This window comes from Pipistrellus hanaki, assembly GCF_964339955.1.
Source record: "Pipistrellus hanaki genome assembly, chromosome: X".
NCBI classification, from domain to species: domain Eukaryota; kingdom Metazoa; phylum Chordata; class Mammalia; order Chiroptera; family Vespertilionidae; genus Pipistrellus; species Pipistrellus hanaki.
Genome location: NC_140524.1, coordinates 44,030,356 through 44,054,960, shown reverse-complemented (window position 1 = coordinate 44,054,960; position 24,605 = coordinate 44,030,356). Strand labels below are relative to the sequence as shown.

The window sequence follows — 24,605 nt, the reverse complement described above, 5'->3', positions numbered from 1 at the left end:
GTTGGAGGAATCACAATACCAGATTTCAAGTTATACTACAAAGTAACCATATAATCAAAACAGCCTGATACTGGCACAAGAACAGGCATATAGATCAATGGAACAGAATATAGAACCTAGATATCAAACCAAACAATTATGCTCAATTAATATTTGACAAAGGATGCAAGAGAACACAATGGAGTCAAGACAGTCTCTTCAATAAAAGGTGTTGGAAAAATTGGACAGATACATGGGAAAAATGAAACTAGACCACCAACTTATACCATAAGAATAAACTCAAAATGAATAAAAGACATAAATGTAAGTCAGGAAACCATAAAATTCCTAGAATAAACCATAGGCAACAAAATCTCAGACATCTATCATAGCAATAAGTTATAGATACATCTCCTAAGTCAAAGGAAACTAAGGAGAAAATAAACAAATGGGACTACATCAAAATAAAAATATTCTGCATTGCAAAAGAAACCATCAACAAAATGAAAAGAGAGTCCACTGTATGGGAGAACATATTGGGCAATGATACATCTGATAAAGGGTTAATGTCCAAAATATATAAGGAACTCATACAAATTAACAAAAGGAAGACAACCCAATTAAAAAATATGCAAAGGACCTAAATAGACATTTCTCCATAAAAGGACATATAGATGGCCAAGAGACATTAAGAAAAAGGCTCAAAATCGCCAATCATCTGAGAGATGCAAATCAAAACAAAAATGAGGTACCATCTCACAGCTGTCAGAATGACTGCCATCAACAAAACAACAAATGACAAGTGCTGGCAAGGATGTGGAGAAAAGGGAACCCTAGTGCACTGGTGGTGGAATGCAGATTTGTGCAACCATTATGGAAAACAGAATGTTCTTTCCTCAAAAAAATTAAATATGGATCTGCCATTTGAACCAGTGATCTCATTTCTAGGAATATATCCTAAGAAACCTGAAGCACCAAAGAGAAATAATGTATGCACCCATATGTCCATAGCAGCACAATTTACAGTAGCTAATATCTGGAAACAGCCCAAGTGCCCCATCAATAGATGAGTGGATAAAAATGCTGTGGTATATTTAAACCATGGAATACTATGTAGCAGTAAAAAGAATAAGCTCTTACTCTTTGAGATGGCATGGAGGGACTTGGATAATATCATATTAAGTGAAATAAGTCAAAGAAAGATAAGTATCATATGATTGGACTCATATGTGGAATCTAAGTAACAAAATAAATTGATGAATGGAATAAACCCAGAGATATGGAAGTCTGGAGCACAGTGAAGAATCTCAGAGGGAAGGCTGAGGAAAGTGCGTGGGTAGGAGGCAATCAACCAAAGGCTTTAAATGCATAACCCATGGACACAGACAATAGGGTGCTGAAGGTCTGGGGCAGGGAGCAGAGGAAAGGGGGTGAGCTGGAGGGGGTGAATGGGGGGAAAGAGATCATATGTAATGCTTTCAACAATAAATAATTATTCTTAAGTCAAATTTTCTCTGGCTTTAAGACTTCATTTCCAGGCTGTGGAAGCCAGTGAAAGAGGCAAGCCAAGAAGAAGCCAAAATATCCATAGAGCTTATTCCTCTTTATCCAAGAGTTAATTTTCTTTGGGATCATTTGCCCCAAATTAATTGAACTTCATATAAATATTGAGTCACCTGTGCACAACATGGCCATCCCACTACTGCCTTGTGGCTATTTTATTTTTCTATTAGCAGGTGGGTAAACTCAATGAGAAAAAAAATGCATACTTCCAAGATCTTTGACAGTCAAACAAGGTGACACCATTGGCAAAGATAAGAATTAAAGAATTTCCATTAAGTTGCAATTCTTTGCACTGTCCTATTTCCATTAGCATGGATAACTGGGAGCTGATGGTATTCTTATTAGTCTTTAGTATGAGTCCATGAATCCTTTTACAGAAAAACTGCTTGGCTGATAATACCTCACTTGAATATATCCCTGGTTAAAATCATCTCTTACAAGTCATCTGGCATAGTATTTTGTGCAAAATCCTTGCATGTTGCAGTTATAAATAAATTTTATTTTCTTATACGGATATGTACCTTTTGAATGTTTAACAATGAACATCTATTTTAAAAATCAGGAAAAAAACATGTTAATATAAAGCTTGTTTAAGGCATCTGATAATTGAAAATCCATTCTACTACTGTGTTTCCCCCAAAATAAAACATCCTTTGAAAATAAGTCCTACTTACAGGTTTCCTTCTGAGTGAAATATAAGGCATCCCCCCAAAAATAAGGCCCCCCTAGGCTCTCTCTCAGAATGAAAATTAATTTACTGTAAACTGGTCGCTAGGGCCACCCCGAATGGCATCTAGAAACCAGTGACTTTACGCGGAGTCCTGACATCACTGCTGTGTGGAGGCAGAGCGGAGGTTGGAGTGAGTGGTGAGCACAGGGCCGGAGAGAGGAGGAGACTTTTGCAGATGCTTGTAGAACAGGAGGATTAGAGTGGACTGGACTTGGCGAACATAGTGAGTGGTGGTCTGTCTCTGGTGACACTACCTGATGCTCGAGGCCGCCCTCATGATGACTGAAGGTTCTCAGTCAGTGGCAGACCCTGCTCCAGCCCAGATCCAGGCCCCAGCAAGCCCAGTGACAGTCCCCAGGCAGGCCCCAGGGGGTAAATGTCTGATAAAGGGGTAGGGGGGATGTCTGGTGAAGGTGTTCAGTGGCAGAGGGGTGGGGGAAAGGGGATCACTTAAAATGACACAGGAAGATCAGAGGGGGCAATCAAAATGACACAGGAGGATCAAAAGGGGTTACTAAAATGGTAATCTTCCCTCTGACTCTCCTGTGCCATTTTGAGTGATTCCCCTGTCCCCACCTTGATACCCCAATTCTTTTTTTTTACCCCTAGAAATGAGCACAAAAAGAAAATGTTACTCCGTGGAGTACAAGAAAAGAATCGTGGAAGACTCTTGAGGCAAAAATCTTACTGCTTTCTGCAAAGAGAAGATGTTGAGTATCCGATTGGGCCGAAAATGGCGAGCAGAGTATGGTAACCTCATTGAACAAGTGGACAAGGAAAATGCTAAAAAGCGCAAGTGTGGATCAGGTCTGCAACCATTTTTTTCCGAGCTGGAAGACCTGATCTGTGAATGGGTTGTTGACAGGAGAGCAAAGGCTTTGGTTGTGAATAGGGCTCAGATTCAAGAATTTGCCCTTGCAATGGCACCACAGTTTGACATAGCCCCCGAAGACTTCAAACCATCACAAGACTGGCTGCATAATTTCCTTCAGCAAAGTGAACTGTCTTTAAGAAGATGTACTGGTACAACATTGTTTAGGTTGGAAGATACTCAAGTTATTAAGCGAGCATTTGCATTCAAGTCCTTTATTGATGATGCTGACTTCTCTAAATACAATCTTTCCAACATGATTGCTATGGATGAAACTGCTGTGTTTATGGGTCAATCATCTCAAACAACAATTGAACAGTGGGGTGTCTCCTTAGTGTACATTCCCTCCACTGCTTACAAAAGTACACGTGTTTCCTGTATTTTGGCAATTCGTCTGGAAGGCACTAAAATCCCACCTTTAATCATTTCTAAGGGCAAGAAGGAAAAGATTGAACGTGTTTTGGGTGTTTTTATTCTTGAAACTGAAAAAGTCTGGGCCACACAAGCAGTTATAAGGAAGTGGGTCAGTTTAATGCTCCCGCTTGTTATGCGAGGGAGCCAAAGAGGTCTGCTAGTCTGGGATGCAGTCAGCACTCACTGCGCTAAAGACATGAAGACATTTCTTCACGAAAGAAAAATAGATCAGATAATGATTCCCACAGGAATGATGGCCTATCTCCAGACTCTTGATATTGCAGTGAACAAGCAATTCAAAGGCAATATGTGCATGGAAATTAATGACTACTTTGAAAATAGAATGGAGAGAAATCAGCGTGGAAACTGTGTGGAACCTAAACTGCAAGAAGTTGTGACTTGGGTGAAGAATTCATGGGAGAAAATCACTGACAGTTGCATTGCAAATGCACTGCGAGCAGGCTACCTTGACAAGAAGTACTCATTTAAAGACAGTGCTATTGCTAAACATGAGAGATTTGGTCCACTGATTCTGAAAGAAATAGAGTCACAAGAAACTCACCGGGAAATTCAGAAATTGGATTGTTATGATGATGTTCCAGAAGATGATGACATGATTGTCATTGAATAAATGAGTAAATTCTTGATACTGTAGGATTCACAGTTTGTTTGGTTTGTGTTGACAACTACCGTACTACTGTACCGTATACAGGTAATAAATTTCCTTTATTTTCATTTAACAATAAATGTGTACCATATTCTTCTTCATGGAAAAATAAGACATCCCCTGAAAATAAGACCTAGCACATCTTTGGGAGCAAAAATTAATATAAGACACTGTCTTATTTTCGGGGAAACAGGGTACTAGACATATTAAACATCAGTTGTTGAACCTTTCCATGTTCTAGCCTTTTATTAACGTAGATCATGTAAAGGCAAAGTACCTGGACCACATTTCCTTAGCATTTGTAGAAAGACCTTTACTGAGTTAAAATTATTTTTTCTTCTATGAAAACAAGGTTACAGATTATGCCTTTATACTGCCAAGAATGTGCTTCATTCCAGCATTCCATGATCAATATAGATTGAGTAGGTGGGCAATAGGAAATAGATCTCTGTGCGTGAAACTTCACTTTTCTCTTTCCAACAAAGTTTCTTTTTTTATCCTTTGACTTAGGAGATGTATCTATAACTTATTGCTATGATAGATGTATGAGATTTTTTTTACCCTCCCTGGAAGTGCAAGTCAAATTAGAGTGCTAATACTATAAAGTACCAAATCAGGTGTTAAAAATATCTACTCTTTCTCTTTTCTTCAGATGGCCTCTATTTTATGTCATCTTAAAAAACATTATCTTACAATTATTATTTCACATATAACCTGTAGCTAAAACTTTGTATAAGCAAACAGGTTATAACTATTTTTTGAATATTTTATTTATTTCAGAGAGGAAGGGAGAGGGAGATAGAAACATCAATGATGAGAGCGAATTATCAATTGGTTGCCTCCCACCCGCCCCATCCTGGAGATAGAACCCACAAGCCAGGCATGTGCCCTGACCATGCATTGAATCATGACCTCCTGGTTCGTAGGTCGACCCTTACCCACTGAACCATGCTAGGTTATAAATCTTAAATGAATAAAATACTCATTGTGACAAAGTACGGATGTTCTCCAAGTACCTAAAGTCAGAGCCTTGACTTCCCTCGTTTCACCTCTCCAACCCCTATTCTTGCATCCTTTAGTTTGCTGTCCAGAAAGTAAGAATTCCATTCCATTTATATGTAGAGAATCTTTAGTTCAGATATCATACATGACTCAACCAATACCTCACAATAAGCAATAGAACTGACAAAAAACTAGGTCTCCTGACTTAAAAGTACAGTCTTCTTTCCATTAAACTCTGAGGACATTCCAATCGTACCGAGAAGTCAGGGAAATATAAGAAGCATGGACATAAAGGCACATATTTTACACCTTCTTCACAAATTTCCTTTGACTTAGCTTATTTAGGTTTATGAATATATTTAGTTGTAGTCTCTGTCATTTAATTCCCACATGGTATATTGTCCTTTTTGGGAATTCTGGTCACAAAGTTCTTTATTCATTAATTTGGATCATCTCTTATGTGTTAACTGGTTGCCACGTGCAACATACTAGGCTTCTATTTCAGAAAATAAACTGGCTTCCTCACATAATTGCTAGAGGAAAATTTTAGTCAACAGAACACTGAATTTGGAGACCTGGGTTTTAGTTCTGGTCCCAGTTTAGACTTGTTTTCTTTCCTTGTACAAAGTCACCTGCTCTAATTGGTTTTCAAGTTTCTCATCTAAATTAATGGGATTATATCACTTGACTTTAAAAAGAGTACACCCATTTATGAGAATTTATACACCCATAACGAACTCACAGAAAGAGAAACTAAAAAAACAATCCCATTTACCATTGCAAGAAAAAATGTTAAGATACCTAGGAACAAACTTAATTAAGTAGGTATAAGACTTGTACTCAGAAAACTATAGGACATAGAAAAAAGAGATAGAGGAAGATATAAACTAGTGGAAGAATATACCATGTTCATGAATTGTTGACTCAACATCATTAAAATGTTCACACTACCCAAAGAAAACTAGAGATTTAACACAATCCCCATTAAAATACCAATGGCATATTTCACAGACATAGAACAAATTCTCCAAAAATTTATACAGAATCATAAAGACCCAAAATAGCCACAGCAATCCAGAGAAAAAAGTTCAAAGTTGGAGGTATTATAATACCAGACATAAAGTTATATTACAAAGCCACTGTTCTCAAAACACCATGGTACTGGTGCAAGAACAGACACATAGACCAATGAGACAGAACACAGAACACTGAAATGGACCCAAACTATTATGTTCAATTAATTTTTGACAAAGGATGCAAGAGCATGCAATGGAGTTAAGAGAATATCTTCAATAAATGGTGTTGGGAAAATTGGACAGATAGTTGCATAAAAATAAAACTTGACCATCAACATGTACCATACACAAAAATATACTCAAAATGGACAAAATACTTAAACATAACAGAGGAAACCATATAAATCTTAGACTAAAATGGCAGAAAAATATCAGATATAGCTTGTAGCAATATGTTTACTGACACATCTCCTAGGATAATGGAAATGAAGGAGTAAAATAAACAAATGGGACTACATCAAAATAAAAGCTTCTGCACACCAAAAGAAACTATCAACAAAACAATAAGGAAACCCACTGCATGGGAGAACATATTTTCCAATGTGACATATGATAAGGGTTTAATCTCCGAAATTTATAGGAAACTCATACAACTTAACAAAAAAGAAGATAAACAATCCAATAAAAATGGACAAAGTACCTATATAGACACTTTTGGAAAGGGACATACAGAAGGCCAGGAGACATATGAAAAAAATGCTCAAAGTAACTAATCATTAGAGATATGCAAATCAAAACAAAAATGAGGTGCAAAATCAACAAACAACAAGTGTTTTTGAGGATGTGGAGGAAAAGGAACCTTAGTACACTGGTTGTGGGAATGCAGACTGGTGCAGCCTCTATGAAAAACAGTATGGACTTTCCTCAAAAATAAAAAATGGAATTCCCACTTGAGCCAGTAATCCCATTTCCAGGAATATATTCCAAGAAATCAGAAATACCATTCAGGATGAATATATGCATCTCCTCCATGTTCATAGCAGTGCAATTTACAATAGGTAAGATTTGGAAAAAGTTAAGTGCCCATCAGCAGATGAGTACTGTAGATTAAAAAACTGTGGTACATCTGCATGATGGAATACTACACTGCTACAAAAAAGCAAGAACTCTTACCATTTGCAACAGCATGGATGGACCTGTAGAGTATTATGCTAAACAAAATAAGCCAGTCAGATAAAGATAAGTATCACATGATTGCACTCACTTGTGGAATATTATGAACAACATAAACTTATGAACAAAAATAGATCCAGAGACACAGACTCATCAAACAGACAGTCTAACTTCAGAGGGAAGGCTGTAGAGGGTGGGAGGTGGAGGGGAGATAAGAGTTCAACTAAAGAACTTGTATGCATATAAGCATAGCCAATGGACACAGACAATGGGGGTGTGAAAGCTGGGGTTGGGGGGCAGGGTCAGACTGGGAGAGGACAATGAGAAGGAAAGGGGACATACATAATACTTTCAACAATAAAGAATAAATAAAAATGGACTCTGTGAAGATGAGAAATTCCTCTCCCTAAAACGTGCCAGATGTAGCACAGGATGGTCAATTCAAAATAATTGAATATTCCTAACAACTCAATTCTTCCACATCACTTTGATCAATAGTTCATAGCAAACTCTTCATCCTGTTTGTCCCATATTTGCATGAATATTATGCACTAAATGTTACACTCCTCTGAACTTCAAAAGAATTCTTGGCCTCTGTCACTAGAAGTTTAACAACACAGCATAATGGAGCTACAGAAAGACATTTTCCCAGTTAAAGACTTCAAACCTTGCTGATTCTGGACAGTAACAAACTTTTATATAAGCCACAAATGGCTCATTCATCTACTGCAATGCACCATCAATATTTCCTGGGTTCCTGAGCCTGTCTTCCCTCCTATGAGCACAACTGTAATGATGTCTACTTAGCTACTAGCAAGTGGCAGCACCCACTTCAACATTTCCTTGTGAAAATAGTTTTCCTCAAATATAGCATTTTTTCAGACCTCTTCAGATTTTACACCAACTGAATGAGTATCTTTAACCACAATGGTGCCCCCCCCCCTTCATTCCATTTTGATACTCAAAATAAGAGTGCAAACATCCTACAGAGCACCTTCTTTGATGTAGAAGCTTATATTCTAACCATCCTGTGAACAGTAAAAATCCTTGGCTTTCTTCCGTAAAATGGTTACCTGGCGACAAAGAGCTACTCTCACACATGTTTCCTGAAGTTTTTCTAAGTTAAAAACAAACAAACAAACAAACAAACAAAAACAATAACAAAAAAACCTCCTTTTCCTTCTTCCACTCTCATACCTACCCTTCTATAGAATACATGGGAAATGAGATATTCTTTTAAAGGGTTTTTCTCCTATATAAAACTAATTCTTGCCAATTATGAAAACTTTGGAACAACTAGAAGCACAAGGTTGAACAAAAATAATATTCATGAATCTACTACCAGAGATAAAAGAAAATAGGTTCCCTATTATACACCATACATGAATATAAATTTCAGATGGAATAAAGAACTATGGATAAACCTCAATTTATATAAGCTATAGAAGAATATAAAAGAATATGGAGTTGAAAATACATTCCTAGGAATAAAAAGAAATCCAGAAGCCATAGGAAATTAATGACAGCTCTGGCTTCACAAAAATTAAAATTCTTTGTGAGAAAATACAAGTTAAAGTTTAAAGCCAATGGCAGATGGGGAAAATTATATTTGAAATGCAAAAAAGTGAGTAACAAAATTTGAAATAACAAAATGGTAATAAGTAAGCTTTTACAAACCAGTAAGACAAGCAACCCAACTGAAAAATATCCAATTCACTGGAGAAATACAATTGGATTAAAAATAACTGAAAAGATGCTCCAGTAAGAGGAAAATATCACAGCAAAACTGAAATGTGGTTTTCCCTATTAAAATTGTCCTAAAATCCAAAATTAATAATACTTTGGTGAAATAATTAGAAATGGGAACTCATATAAAGATTGTGGGAGTATAAATTAATACAACTATTTTGGAGGATAATTTGACAGTCCTTAGAAGATTAAAATTGAACATATACACTTTGACTTAATAATTCCTCACAAGTACTTACCTAAGTGACTGAAGATGTTCATTAATGCCCTATTTGTAATACAAACAACAACAAAAAAAAACAAAAAAAAAACACCAAAAACTGAAAACAACCTAAGTATCTACAAATAAGGACTGGTTAAATAAACCATGGCACACTTACACAACTGGAAACTGAAGGCATTAGAATGAATATGGTACTTTTATATTACAATGTTCTGACATGCAAGGATGTCCTAGATACATTGCTGAATAAAAGCAAGTTACAGAAAAAGACACATGTCCCATTTTTGTAAAATAAAACAAGTCTATAAACATATAAGATTATTTTCATAACACAGAGAAAAGAGTTTGGAAGAACAGATCTCAAACTGTTAGTAATGGCTAACCCTGGGACTTGGGATGGGAGTTATGAGATACATGTTCTCTACAAAGCTCAGATACTTTCATAGTGTTTTGTAAAGTAAGTATTACTAATTTTATATTGATAATATTAAAATATTAAAATAAGTTAATATAAGTATTTTCCATGACTATCAAATTTTTAATAAACACATTTTAATGGATGCATGATACTAATTAAAATGTCCAGTCATCGATGGATTGATATTTCCACTGTTAGAGCTGCGGTGTAAAGCTCTGTGCATTCAGTGTGTGTGTGTGAGTGGGGGCAACATACATAGGGCATATGCTTTGAGATTTTCCCTTTAGTAGAGATAACTTTGCATATGTCTTTGAGATAGCTTGATGTGGCCACAAAGAATGATGCTGAATGGCTCATTCAGGAAATGACCATGACCTTGCCTTTGTTCTCTAATTAAAAGGCTCAAACATCAGGCCAAAACTGGTGCCCTAGGCCATGTGTTATATAATCATTTTGACACCAACTGAATATCAACAGGGCTTGGGACAAATTCATAAGTGGCAGGAAACGTTAAAAAGTTATAATTTTTGGTCTGTAAATAGTTTTTAAGTTGCATTTTTCCTTGGTTTGTCAACTAAGCTCTACATCACATGGGCAATATTCCTCAATCCTTCATAAATATGGAAGGCTTCCCAGAAGAGATTGTCTTATAAGAATTGCTTGTTTTCCCCATGATGCCATCAGTAACAGGCCATAAGGGAAGTTTCTTCCTAAGAGAGAAAGGATTTTAAGCCCAGCTGATTGTGGGCTGAGCTGAGCTGAGAACGGATAGAAAACTTTTCTATTAAGTTCCCTTAAATCAAGGGGACAAATTCTAGAAAAGGAGGGATCTGATGGAGTATATCGAAGTGAAAGAGGAAGGAGTTTTAAGGAATACCTGGGGAGAGCTGATCCAAGCTTCCTTATTAAGATCATGCCCTGCTAAATTTCCTCTGATGGCCCAATATATTAGATATCTCCATACATCATTCATATTTAAAAACCAAATAAAATCACTATTTTTCCGAGTAAGAGGGCTAAGTTTACTCTGAAAATCATAGCAGTACAGAAACATGGAAAACATGGAATAAGCTTGACACTGTCCCCCTTGTCAACAAACTACATGCCTAATATATGTAAACTTATACTAATAAAGGAGATAAATGTTTAAATGATGGGCTTTGAATACTACTTTAGCGCCTACCAAGAATATTTTCACAGTTCTCTCTTATGAATAAGTTCAGTGGAGCAGAGAATGCCTTTCTTGGACCAGTTCCACTTTGTGCTTCTTTTGATGTAGCCAAAAAAGGGAACTACAGCTATGGCTTTTCTCTCAAATTTGGAGCAAGTGTCCAGCTCAGAGGTGGTTGCAATTGGTCCAAAGAAGCTGAGGCTCATACTGTGTGAAGACAGGAGAAAGCTCCTAACAAGAGCAGAGAAGTCAATGGTTACTCATAAGTCTCCTAAATATGGTGGCAATGAGGGTTAATTAGCTCCACTCCCTGCCACTCTGCTCTCTCCAACATGTTAGCCCATCACACGGATCGCTGACTTTCTAGAAATATTCCCTGGCTTTGCAGGGAATTATTCTTTCAATAAATGGCATCCAATTTGCTCACGGTCCCTGGAATCTCAATTTCCTCAAAGGATTTTTCATCTGAATCCAGCTCGTGTGAAGGCTTTTTCCTTCTTTATTTTCTGCATAACGGAATAGGCAGAGCCCGATTTACTTTTTCTTTTTACCCCTGTTATTCTTTTTTATAAACTGAAAACCTGTGCTGAAGAGTCTGAAACTTGAGAAAAATCCAGCTCAACTGTCAGATATTTCTAGAGTTACGTAAAATGGAATGAGATTTGTACAGTTTAAAACAGGAAAAGGAAAATAGGCTAATGTGTCACATGTACTATGAGATGAAAACTATATGATAATCAGAAAAACAGCCCCAAATTTAGTTGGCCTGATTCAAAACTCTTATTATTTTATCAATTCATGCATAAACCAGTACCATTCACTTCTGTTAGAATAATGTCATGGCCACATTTGGGCTACATCACATCCAACACAAATTATAACCACATTTTCAAAGAAATTATAAGAAAGCATCCTGTTTTTAAAACTTAAGACACTTACGTTTTACTTGCTCTGCTTTGCTTCCTTCTAGGAAAAGAAAGAATAGCAACAAGGTAAAGATGTATTTTATTCCTCCCATTTTCCACTTATTTCTCATTTTGGCCACTGTGAAAGGCAACTCAAAACCTCCAGGGTCTGGTGTAGTCAAGCTGTTGGGAAGAAAACAGAAATAAGACTTTAAAAAGATCCTCTGAAAGTGATGGAGATCACTGATGCTTAGTGTTTCAAATGTGCTAGGAAAAATAAATTTGGAGAATTCACATAAATGCAAGCATTGTTTTCCTATGTAAGAAACAGAAACTGCCTCTCCTGTCTTGCAAAGACAATGAACATGTATTTCTATCCAATGTTAAGCCAAGTTGTAGAGCAATAAAAATAAATTTTAAAATCCTCCTTTTTAAGGGAATTAAAGTTGATTTCTCAAGAAATTATCTTTGGGGGAAAAGAGAAACTGGGGTTTGCAAAACAGCTACTTTGGAAAACTAGATAAAAATAATAGGCATGAGACCCAGACGATTTAAAAATTAACTAATCTTATCTTCAAGATTTCTGTTTTATTAATACTTCAGGGATGAGGCACAAAGATCAGTGTTTCTCCTATGTCTTCCATTGGATCCATTAGGTTCTTCAGTTTGGCTTACTTATGTTGGAAAACATAGATGTAATTAGCAAATGGATGCAATTAAATACCTGAAAGGCTTAGGCATATTGTGAAATGGAAATTTAAAACTGGCCACTTTTCAGGGAATTTAGGAAAAATTAAATAGGTAATGTGTTACATTACACCATCAAGCAAAAAGATCATTATAAAGCAACTACAATTTTTAAAAATGTGAGACTTACATTTCCAATCTAAGGGGTAGAAATCTTAAATCTTTTGAGCCTTCAAACACAGCTCATTTCCAGTCACAGGTCGTTTCCATAGGCTTTAGAATTTGAAAAACTCTTCCAATTGGTTATTTGAAAATATTTAAATACTTAATAAACACCATATTTCAATCTGGGCTTAATCCATGGTAATTCAACTTATTGATCTTTTCAGAAAATCTAACCTAAATACCTAGCATAAAGAGCTGGAAGAAATGCAAGATGATCATTCTGGAGAAGTAAATTGTCTTTGGGCTGTGATCTGGATACCACAGCTCCTACTTTAAATGCTCTGAAATTGTCCAGTTATTTGGAAATCCATTTATGCATGTAATAACCAAAGGATAACTAATCATAGAGAATAACTTGTGCCATCAGCCAGGATTTCCCATACCATTCTGCCTTCTCTACCTCCTTAAACAAGAACTAAATTGTCTTCGGACATATTCCTAGCATGTCAAAGGTATAGGTTCTGATGTCTTGGTCCTCTTTGTGAGTTTGTGGTCCACCTTCAATCATTCAGAATGTCTGTCTTTTAAGAGCTACCAGGTTCCCTTGAAGCAAATCTTTTGCATGAACAGTTGGGACATTTTTCCTGAGTCTACTTTAATAAGCTTATCCCCCAAATATCCAAATAAGAAATATATTTTAAACCACTGAAATCCAATTTATCACAATCACATATGGATCTCAGGAATTGTTTCTCAAACCACAGTTTTCAGGTCTCCCCATGCAAGAACCAACAGAGTTATTTTTCTTGTACAATGGTTGGGCGATTCAGTGAACAGTAGCATTGCTTCATAACTCATGCTGGCAAGAAAACGGCTCTTAGAATTTTTTTGCTTTTCTTGGGTCCCAACTAATGTTATGAGCAAATAGAAAAGCTGGTGACGAGAGAGCAATTAATCTCTTTTGCTGTTCCTGTCATCTGTGTGGCCTTCCAGGCTGTGATGTAAAACATCAGAAAACTAATTGCTTTATAAATCTTAACTTTTAATTTATAAGATCCTGCAGTCCTGCCTTTGTATTCTATGCAGAAATATAAACTAAGAAGAGTTTCCTCCCAGGTCTCTTCACCATTCAATTTCTCTATCCATTTTGTTTTTTTTTCTTTTGTGGGAGCAGGGTGGTGCAAGAAATTTGTTGGGACTGTAGCAATAAACACAAGTAAGTATTGCTCAGCAAACATGCTGAGTCTTACACTTGCAAAGAGCCAAACTGTCCTTAATTTTTCAAATTATACTTTGACCTAGTTAACTGGAGTTATTTCTACATTAACTCTCTGCTTTACACAGGCTATGCCATTGAACTTGTACTGGTTCTTTTACAGGTTACTTAGAAATGTAGCCATTGACATGTTTTGGGGAGATCCAAGCCACAGCAAGAAAACAACAAAGAAAATGAAACCCTGCAACTGACACCGGGGAGGGGAGAGGGAGACTGGGCTTTATAAGACAAAAAGAAACATGTCAGAACCTAATGAAATGTGTAGATTAAGGTGCCATGAAACAAGCATTTGCATTGTTCATTTGCATCAAGAAAAGGGCCCAAAATATCCTAGCCCAGCTATAACTGCAAGGCAGTCTGAGCCATCAAGTTGTCAGGAGTCTGCCCATTTTCAAAAGAGGTCTCCTGCGTAGAACAGAACCAGCAACATTTTCAGAGGAAGAAAGGGCTGAGCACATGTCAGCCAGTTCTTCAGGCCCCATCCCACATCATCTCTTTAATCCTCACTGAGAGGTTTGACAGACCTTGTAATCTCACATTCACTATCATCTGTGGGACCGCCCTGGGGGGAAGCAATTCTCTTCCTGACAATAGGAAGACACTGCAGTCTCAGACTGCGATGACTAACCTCCTCTCCCCACTCTACCTCAAAAAGAAAAGCTCAGTTCACTGAAAAATGGCAGTTCTAGCCCAGGTGACTCTTTTCAAAGTCAATGCCTTCATTGCTACTTACTATTGACAAACAACACGGCTTGCGAAACATCTTGTTATAATTTCATTTTATTCCCCACAATAATCTCAGCTACATTTGAGTCTACAGAACTCAATTGCCCATTTTCATAGAGGTAGTGGCAGGGCCAGAGGGACTAGAAGGAAGGCTTTCCAGGCCCTGGCAATACTGAATTGCTTCCTGAACCTAGCTTCTCAAACTCTGACCCCAGTTGTTTGGATTGGAAAATGAGGCAACTGTCCAGAGGCTAGAGGAACCTCTCCCCTATCCTTCCTAGTTTCACTAACTTTAGCACGTATTAATCTCCCACTGGTCCAGGGCACTTCAAGCAAGTGAGAAAAAAGGCTCTGGGCAAAAGGATAATTAAGGGGTAGCTTCTCATTTGGCCTCTCCGGAAGCACCAGAGCATGGAAATATGCAGGCCGAGTAGGGAGTGGAGAGTGATGAGTTCGAATTCAGAGTCCCCAACCTGCCTCCAGTCAGGCGCCCGGGGCCCCACCTCCACCCTGGTGGCTGGCAGCTGGAACCTAATTCGAGTTGGGGGTGACAGATCAAGAGAGTTTGGGGCGCCCTCTGGGAACTTTCAGGAGTGGCTCAGGCCAGCAGAAGATACTCCACCTGTGCAAAGGCTGGAAAGGACGGTAGGGGAAGCAGACTCCAGGCACTGCTCACTGACCTGTTCACTGGCTTCCTCTGTCTTCCACTGGTGCAGGCTCTCCAAGCTCTCCCTGGCGCTCCTCTGAGATCTGTGGCTCCCAGGTTGTGGCGAGAGCTAGAGTGCGCGCGAGTAGGGCGGGGGGACCCAAAAGTGGGTGGGAGAAAAAACATCACCGCCCTCACACCACGAGGGAGCAGCGGTTCACTTGGCTCCTGGGGGTTGAGCCAAGGCGCGGGCGCCAGCGGCTTGGGGCCACCTGCCTGTCCGCCGCCCGCCAGCCCGCCCGCCCGCCCGCCACGGCCGTCGGCCGCCTGCTCCCTGCTCCCCACTTCCCGCTCCCCACTTGGCATGTGAGGCCGCTGCTAGGCGCAGGCGGGAAATCTGCAAGCGTGCAGCCACTGCCAGCAGGCACCCCTTCTCCACTACGCACTATGGCTTTATTCCTGCTCCCCACACTAGAAAGTTAGGAAAGCAGGAGAAAATGTGAGGCTCAGCCGGCGACTTTCCCCCATCACGCAGCGCCCCCCTGCACGCCCCCCCTCCCCTCATCTGGCTAAGCAAGCTTTGGGGTCTTAAAGGGACCGCGCATCTCCTCCCTCCCCTTCTTCCCCTCAGAGCTTGATGCACTATGGAGCTCACTACCTCTTGCACCAGCCTTGAAGATCCCAGCTACCCTCTGACTTTTCCTGACTGGAAGCCTGCATTTATCTTCTCAGGCACAAGAGCCTCTCTGGATGCATGTACCTGGTCTGGTCCTGAGCCTTTGCACCAAGCACAGGATGAAGTGGCCCTAGCAAGATGCTTATCATTTTGGGGCCTTTCCCAAATCCCCATTGCAGTTAATCAAGTGATAAAGCATTGGTGTAGTTAAAGGCAGAGTGGAGATGGGGGTGCAGGTGGAGGGAGAGGGGATGACTTAGAAATGTGTTTTCTCCCACAAAGAGAGCTCCCAAATCCCCAAGGAAAGGAACTGTATAAACATTAAGGGTCTTGAGGCAAACTTGGAGTGGCCCATTGTCTCCACTGTTTTAGTAATCCCTATGATTCTGAGTTGGACCAAGAACTCAACCCTGAAATTACAATAGCACTGCTGATGCCTTAGTGAGCTTGAGACAGAGTATTCCAAATTTGTTTATTCTGCAAGCAATATTTATAAAGAATTAGAAACTTCTAAGCCAGCCCCAAAAGCGCTGCCCTGACAGTATTCATTTATATTTTAAGTCCCTAAACTTGGAGGAGAGCTGCATGGCTTTTTTCTATAACATGGAACTGGATAATATTGATATCCCTAATATTGGTGTACCATTTTATGACTTATAGAATACTTTCATATAGATCACCTTACTTTTTATACTCTCACAACAAACTATGGATTACCTGTGGCCTCAAATATTAGAGTTGGTGGGGACCATCTGGCCCATTCAGCCTAACCTTTTCATGTCACAGTAGAGGAAATTGTTGGGGGAGAGGGCAGCAGGGGAGGTGAAGTATCCAAAGTCATATAGCTGATAAATGATAAATTTGAGATTCCCTCACATATTTCCTGACTTTCAACCCACTACTCTCTGGTTTGTTATTTCCAATCTATAGGTAAGGAAATTGATGCTCAGTGAAATTATGGCTTGCCAAAAATACACATATCAAGAAAGGAGAACAAAGGAAAATTAAAGCAAGAATAATTGTCCCAGGAAATAACCTCCCTTTTTCTTTCTACAAAACTGTTACTATCATCCAACTAGCCCCTGCATTGCTAGAGATGTTTATTTCACTGTTAACAAAGAAAGTGGGGCCCTTTCTGAAATGTTGCCTTCAGGGCAGAAAATATCTAGCTTCATTCTGCTGCTTGGGTAGCCATACATTGCCACATGCATTCAATTTGTGCTGTAGTATATTAGTTTGAGCTTGCTGATTTGTTGCCTTATAACTGTTCATATGCCATTTAATGCACTGATGCTTCGTCTCACTACAGTTCTTCAAGGGCAAGGACTGGTTGTTCAATGTCCTTTTTGTTTGCATCCCCCAACCCTTGTTATCACTCCTGACATGCTTAGCGAGTATTCAGGAAAATGGGTTTCAGTGGCCAGCCTGGGACAAACATGGATCCTATTATTTGAAATCTGTAGACTCATCTATTTGGCTACAACCACTCACTTTCCTTGCTTAATGTAGTATTCTGATTATAGCATAGCAAACCATCACAAAAGCTAGTTGCTTAAAAATTTAAAATTACTTATTATGATCAAATAATGGTTCTTTTCAACCAGGCAATTTTTGCTCAGGATCTCTTATATACTTCGCAACTGTGTAAGGAGGCTGCTGGAATTCTCTGAAACATTCTTCATTAGTGTAAGTGCTGGTGGTCCTTGTATTAGTTCCAGTCTTAATTTCTGAATTGGAAACTCCAATTTGGGTGAGTCCTAACCTAGACTTCGTGCTAGGTCTTATTCAAACTAAACTGATAATTATTTCCATGCCTTATTCTATTTATTAATGGGCATTAGAGCATATACTTCACACTCATTTTAAAAGCTTTTATTTCAAGACTAGAGGCCCAGTGCACAAAATTTGTGCATGTGGTGGGGGATCCTCTCAGCCCAGCCTGCACCCTCTCCAATCTAGAACCACTTGGGGGATGTCCAACAGCCAGTTTGGGCCCAATTCTGGGAACTGAGCCTAAACCGGCAGTCAGACATCCCTCTCACAATTCAGGATTGCTGCCTCCTAACTGCTCACCTGCCTGACTGCCTGATCTCCCCTAACTTCCACTTCTGCCAGCCTGATCACCCCTAACCTCTTCTGCCTGCCAGCTTGATAACCTCTAACTGACCCCTGCTGGCCTGGTCGCCCCCAACTGGCCCCTCCCTGCTAGCCTGGTTGCCTCTCACTGCCTCTCCGCTGGTCTGGTCACCCCCAACAGCCCCCTCCACTAGCCTGGTAACTTCCAACTGCCCCACTTCCAGCCTGGTTGACCCCAACTGGTTGCCCCTGGTAACTTTCAACTGCCCCCTCTGCCAGCCTGGTTGCCCCATGCAGCCTGCTATTCAGTCATTTGGTCATCCCTCACTAACACCCCTGCTGACCTGGTTGTCCCACGCAGCCTGCTGTATAGTTGTTTGGTCATCCCTCACTACGCCCTGCCCACCCCCCCTGGCCTGGTCACCCCATGCAGCCTGCTGTTTGGTAGTCCACCTGGTTGTTTGGTTGTGATGGCTCCTGGCTTTGTATATCTACACTAATAAAAAACAAATATGCAAATTGACCATACCTCCCTGACACCGCCAGCCCATCAGGAATGAGTATGCAAATAAGCCTGACAAAGATGGGGGTTTAATTTGCATAAGCAGGCCTGGTCCCAGGAACATCCTGGGGACCCAGGCCGCTGAGAGCCTGTAGACCTGTGTGTAGGCCCTGAGCAGCTGGGGTCCCAGAATGCCCCTGTCCACTCCTGGCCTACAGGCCTTGGTGCTGAGCAGCCAGAGGCAAGGTGCCAGATGCTTGAGCAGGGCTGGAGTGGAGCTGGGGGCCCTGCCCAAGCTGCCACAGAGATTTGAGCAGGACCTGAGGAGAGCCAGAGATGCTCTGCCTAAGCCACAGCGGAGGCTTGAGCAGAGCCTGAGCAGAGCTGGGGGGGGGGGGGAGGGTCTGCCAAAGCCATGGCAGAAGCTTGATCAGAGTCAGCGGGCCCTTCCCAAGCTGCAATAGAAGCTTTAGTGGAGTGGGGGCCCTGCCCAAGCTGCAGAGGAGGCTTGAGTGGAGCCTGAGCAGAGCCAGGGTGCTCTGCCCAAGCCACAGCAGAGGCTTCATGAGGGCCTGAGTGGAGCTGGGGGGACCTGCCCAAGCCACGGTGGAGGCTTGAGTGTAGAGGGGGCCCTGCTCAAGCTGTGGCAAAGGGTTGAGCAGTCCTGGTGGAGATGGAGGGTGTGCCAGCCTCGGCTTGCCAGCAGTCCTGCCTTTGCACATGAGCAGCAGAGGAAACACCTTTTCTGACCACTCATTGGCCAAGCTCCCTGCACGCCACTGGTAATGTTCTTGGTAAATTGGGTAATAAGAATCCAAAAAGGTGATCTAGGGTTTTCTCCCACACTCATGGAGGAAAAAAGGTCCACTGCTGGAGGGCTAAGAAATGTTATATCTTGTTCTAGCCGGTTTGACTCAGTGGATAATGACTTGGTCTGCCAAACACAGGGTCCAGGTTCAATTCTGGACATGTACCTAGGTTGCAGGCTCCTCCCTGGCTGGGGCCCAGGTCAGGGCTCATGCAGGAGGCAACTAATCAAAGTATATTTCTCACATTGATGTTTCTCTCTGCTTTCCCTCTCTTTTCTACAATTTCTAAAAATCAATGGAAACTTATCCTCAGGTGAGGATAAAAAAAAAAGAAATAACGAAATGTCATATCATATGGAAGACACATCTTGAAAATGCCTAAAGAAAGTTGACATTTTTTCATGGTGAAGGGACTAGAGTCCATGTTGATGAAACCACCTTGGTGGCTGTGCTGACTGGCAGTGGCTGCAGCAGTGGGGTGATGGGGCTGGCGCCTTCCCCTGATCAGCCAATTTGCCTCCAGCAGAGGGAAAGTTGCCTGCCATCAGTAGGACATCCCCTGAAGGTTCCCACTCTGTGAGAGCAGGAAGGCTGGGCTGAGGGGCACCCCTCCCTTGCATGAATTTCATGCAATGGGCCCCTAGCATTAAGATAATTGTGTATTTACATGCCATTAAGAAAAATTAAGAGGGATCCCAAATATCCTTCACCCTCAATGGTAACATCATGCATAACTATAATACAACATCACAAACAGAAAACTGACATAGATACAATCTATCCACCCTATTCCAATGTCACCAGTTTTACATACACCCATTTACTTGTGTATATCATTCTATGAAATTTTATCACATGTGTAGGTTTATGTGACCACGATAGTCAAAGTATTTAACAATGCCTACATCTTAAGAATTTACAATGTTAATCTTTAATTCTCATTTTTTGTTAAATTTAATAAATCTTTATTGCTCAGATTATTACAATTGTTTCTCCTTTCCCCCCATAGCTCCCTTCCATGCGGTTCCCAACCCACCCTCTGCCCTTACCTCCCCCCCTAACTATCCTCATTCATAGGTGTACAATTTTAATCCAGTCCCTTCCTGCATCCCCCACATCCCTTTCCTTCTGATAATTATCAATCCACTCCCTTTCTTTGCCCCTGATTCTATTATATTCACCAGTATATTCTGTTCCTCAGATTTTTTATTCACTTGATTTTTAGATTCACTTGTTGATGTATATGTATTTGTTGATCATAATTTTAATCTTTTTTTCTTCTTCTTCCACTTCTTAAAGAATACCTTTCAGCATTTCATATAATACTGGTGTGGTGGTGATGAGTTCCTTTAGCTTTTTCTTATCTGTGAAGCTCTTTATCTGCCCTTCAATTCTGAATGATAACTTTGCTGGGTAGAGTAATTTTGGTTGTAGGTTCTTGCTATTCATCACTTTGAATATTTCTTGCCACTCCCATCTGGTCTGGCCTGCATAGTTTCTGTTGAGAAATCAGCTGATAGTCTTATGTGTGTTCCCTTATAGGTAACTAACTGTTTCCTCTTGCTGCTTGTAAGAGTCTCTCTTTGTCTTTTGCCCTTGGCATTTTAATTATGATGTGTCTTGGTGTGGTCCTCTTTGGATTCCTTTTGTTTGGAGTTCTGTGCGTTTCCTGTACTTGCAAATCTATTTCTTTCACCAGGTAGGGGAATTTTTCTGACATTTCTTCAAATAGGTTTTCAATATATTGCTTTCTCTCTTCTTCTGGCACCCCCATAATTCTGATGTTGGTACGCTTGAAGTTGTCCCAGAGGCTCCTTACACTATCTTAAACTTTCTGGATTCTCTTCTCTTCTTGTTTCTCCAGAGGAGTGTCCTTTGTCTCTTTGTATTCCAAATCTTTGACTTGATTCTTGTGTTCCTCTAGTCTGCTGTAGGGTCTCTGTATAATATATATCCTTGAGGGTCTCATTAAATTTATCAGCATTTTCTAGGAAATTCTTGAAAAACCTTATAACTTTGGTTTTGAACTCTATATCCAGTCTTTTGTTCTCCATTTTTTTGTTTGAGATCTTTTCCTTTGTCTCGGAATTTTTGCTGCTTCCCTGAGTTGGTAGGATAGTTTTGTGTGTTTGGTGTCCTATATGGCCTGGTGGGTCAGCCTCCCCAGTTACCTGAGGTAGACACTCTTGGTGCTCCCCTTTGTGTACTGTGTGTACAGCCTTGTTGTAGTTAAGTCTTGATTGTTGTTGGTATCACTGGGAGGAATTGACCTCCAGGCCAATTGGATGTGAGTATCAGCTGTGTCTACTCCAGGATACCTTCTGTATAGGAGACAGTCTTATAGGATCAGACTTGCCAAATTGCAAAAGTGCTCAGCTTGGATGGGGTGGAGTCTCAGGGCTGAGCCGACAGTATTGGCTTCCAGTCAGTCATGCCTGTATGCATGTGCCTCAGACCTCTGCCTTCAATGGCTCCCCTGAGTTTCCACCTGACAGTCCAGATTCCCCCTGCAAGAGCATAGGTGCCCCAGGGGCTCACCCAGAATTGGGTTGGGTCTCGGTAGTTTGGAGCTTCTGACTCCTTCAGCTATGGAGTGGCTGAGGCAATCTTTGTTCAGACCTCTCTGTGTGCACTCACTCACGTGCGACTGTAGACCCTGCCCGCTGCGGCTCCCAGCTCCCCCGAGTCTCCCAGTCTCTGAGTCTCCAGGTGCCTTTCTCTACAGTTCAGACTCCACCTGCATAAGCCTGGGTCCAAGGGGTTTCTGAAGGGGTTGGGGTTTAGCGCAGCCAGAACTGGAGTTTAGTGCAGTCAGGGGCTTCCTTTCCCCTCCTGCCAGCCAGGCACTCAGCCGCCCTTCCTCTCTGCACACGAGTGTTTCCCTACCTCGGCGCTTTGTGGCTCCCCTGATCTGTGAACCTCTCTCCTTTCTAGTTGTAGATTTTTTCACTCAGCCTGCTTTCCTGTGGTTTTGGATAATGTCTGTTCTGTTTTTTAGTTGTTGTTTTGAAATTGTTGTGCAAGGTGGCCGCTTAGGTGCTTAACTAGGCCACCATCTTGGTTTCTCACCTCTTAATTCTTATTTTTATACCTATCTTTTCTCTCTCTCTTCTCACTCCATGGCAATTGCTAAAGTGTTCCCCATGTCTATAATTTTGCCATTTCAGAATAAAGTATACCATAGGAAAAATAGTCAATAATATTTTAATAACTATGTATGAAGCCTGGTGGGTAGTAGACTTATCTGGAGGGATCACTTCTTAAATTATATAAATGTCTACCCACTATACTATACACATAAGGTAACATTGCATGTCAACTCTAATTAAAAAAAATTCAAAATAGGTTCTGGTTCAAATCCCAGAGTATGTGGACATTATAGTCACCTCTTCTATGACCACATCAAAATTACAACTAGCCCTAGCTGCTTTGGCTCAGTGGATAGAACGTTGGCCTGTGGACCAAAGAGTCCCGGGTTTGATTCCTGTCCAGAGCACTACTTTTGTTGCTGGCTCCTCCCTGGCCTGGCTCTGATCAAGGAACGTGCAGGAGGCAAACACTTGATGTGTTTCTCTCACATCAATATTTCTCTCTGTCTTACCCTCTTTCTTCCACTCTCTCCACTTTCTCTAAAAGATCAATAGAAAAACATCATCAGGTGAGGATTAACAACAACAACAACAACAAAAAATACAACTAAATAATACTATCTAATAAAGGGGATATGAAAATTGACCACCACTCTGCCACAAAGATGGCTGCACCCATAGCCACAAAATGGCAGCGTCCAGTCCTCTCAGCCTTGCTGCAGCCCCCCTGTCCTCAAAGGGGTGGCCACTGAGAGTTGGCAGTGTGAATGTCCTGGAAGAATACTTGCTTTGCCCCCATGGCAATAGGCAAGTGTTCCACCCCAGCCATGGAGGGCCTCTGTGCAGCAGGCATAGAGTGGCTGTGGAAGGAGGTGAACGCTTGTGTCATCACCCCAGGAATGAGGCAATGGTTCTGCACCCAGCACAGAGAGCTTTTGGCCAGGCAGTGTGTAAAATGCTTGCATGTTGCAGGCCGGGCTGAGGGACTCTTCATACCCCCATGCATGAATTTTGTGTTCCGGGCCTCTAATAGAACAATAAATGTGATTACCACTGGAAGACTACACGAACAGAGGTACTATAACTAAGGTTATAAAGAAGAAACCACATAGAGACTGGTGGGAGGGGTGGAGATGTGAAAACATCTGGCACCACACTTACATGTGGGAATTGAGAATCTGGCAGGATATCTCAGCTGTAGAGGTCTCCGAGGTGGTGGGGTGAGGGGACTCAGCCCCATGCAGGGCTTTGCAGCCCAGAACACCAGTGCCAGGGGAGGATATCACATAACATCTAGCTATGAAAAGCAGAGGGGATTCTAACCATCAGGGTGAGATGGAAGGCTGCTGGAAACCCAGGCATCTCCTTAAAGAGCCCATGCAAAAACTCTTGCTCAAAGGCATTTACCCTGGGCTTAGGCTGAAGGACATTGGCTCAGGGGATGCCAGCAACATAAAGGGTGAAACTGAGATGTATGGCTTTAGGATGAGTATTGGAAAGAGACTGCCATTGTCCATATGTTGAGCCCTCTTCCCACATGTCCCACAAGTTCCATCTTTCCTGTGTAGAGCACTCCTCTATCCCCTCCTTCTCCAGCACAGTCAAATCTAAATCTGCATTAGACAAATGAACTTCAATCACTCCACTGATAATTCTCTGAGAACTTTCCCCACCCAACTCACCCATCACCCTAAACTATTTTTTAAATCCTCACCCCAGAACATGTATATTGATTTTAGAGAGAGGAAGGGAGAAAGAGAAAGAGGAGATCTATGTGAGAGAGTAGCATCGATTGGTTGCCTCCTGCAGGTGTCCCAATTGGGTACCAAACTCCCAATCTAGGCATGTGCTGGACTGGGGATCAAACTCATGACTGTTCTGTGTATGGGATGATGCCCAAACCAACTGAATCACACTGACCAAGGCACTCTAAGCTATTTTGGTGGCAACTAGCCTGGGCTTGCATTGCAGTCTTTAAAAAACAAACAAACAGCCGAAACCGGTTTGGCTCAGTGGTAGAGCGTCGGTCTGTGGACTGAAAGGTCCCAGGTTCGATTCCGGTCAAGGGCATG

At 41.0% G+C, this 24,605-nt stretch overlaps 1 protein-coding gene across 3 annotated transcripts in view; it reads right to left on the bottom strand.

Annotated features, from left to right (window-relative positions):
* CHRDL1 (chordin like 1) overlaps positions 1 to 15,730 on the bottom strand; it is a 179,000-nt gene extending 163,270 nt beyond the window's left edge. The window contains exons 1-2 of one of the 3 annotated variants that reach the window (XM_084870475.1): positions 15,416 to 15,730; positions 11,916 to 12,064 (exon numbers count right to left, since the gene is read on the bottom strand). In XM_084870475.1, coding sequence (XP_084726601.1) covers positions 11,916 to 12,064; positions 15,416 to 15,567 — 301 coding nt within the window. In that variant the 5' untranslated portion in view covers positions 15,568 to 15,730. Of the gene's footprint in view, positions 1 to 11,915; positions 12,065 to 15,357 lie in introns of all 3 variants that reach the window. The other 2 variants (XM_084870474.1, XM_084870476.1) reach the window with 2 other exon arrangements.
* Between the last annotated feature and the right edge of the window lie 8,875 nt (positions 15,731 to 24,605).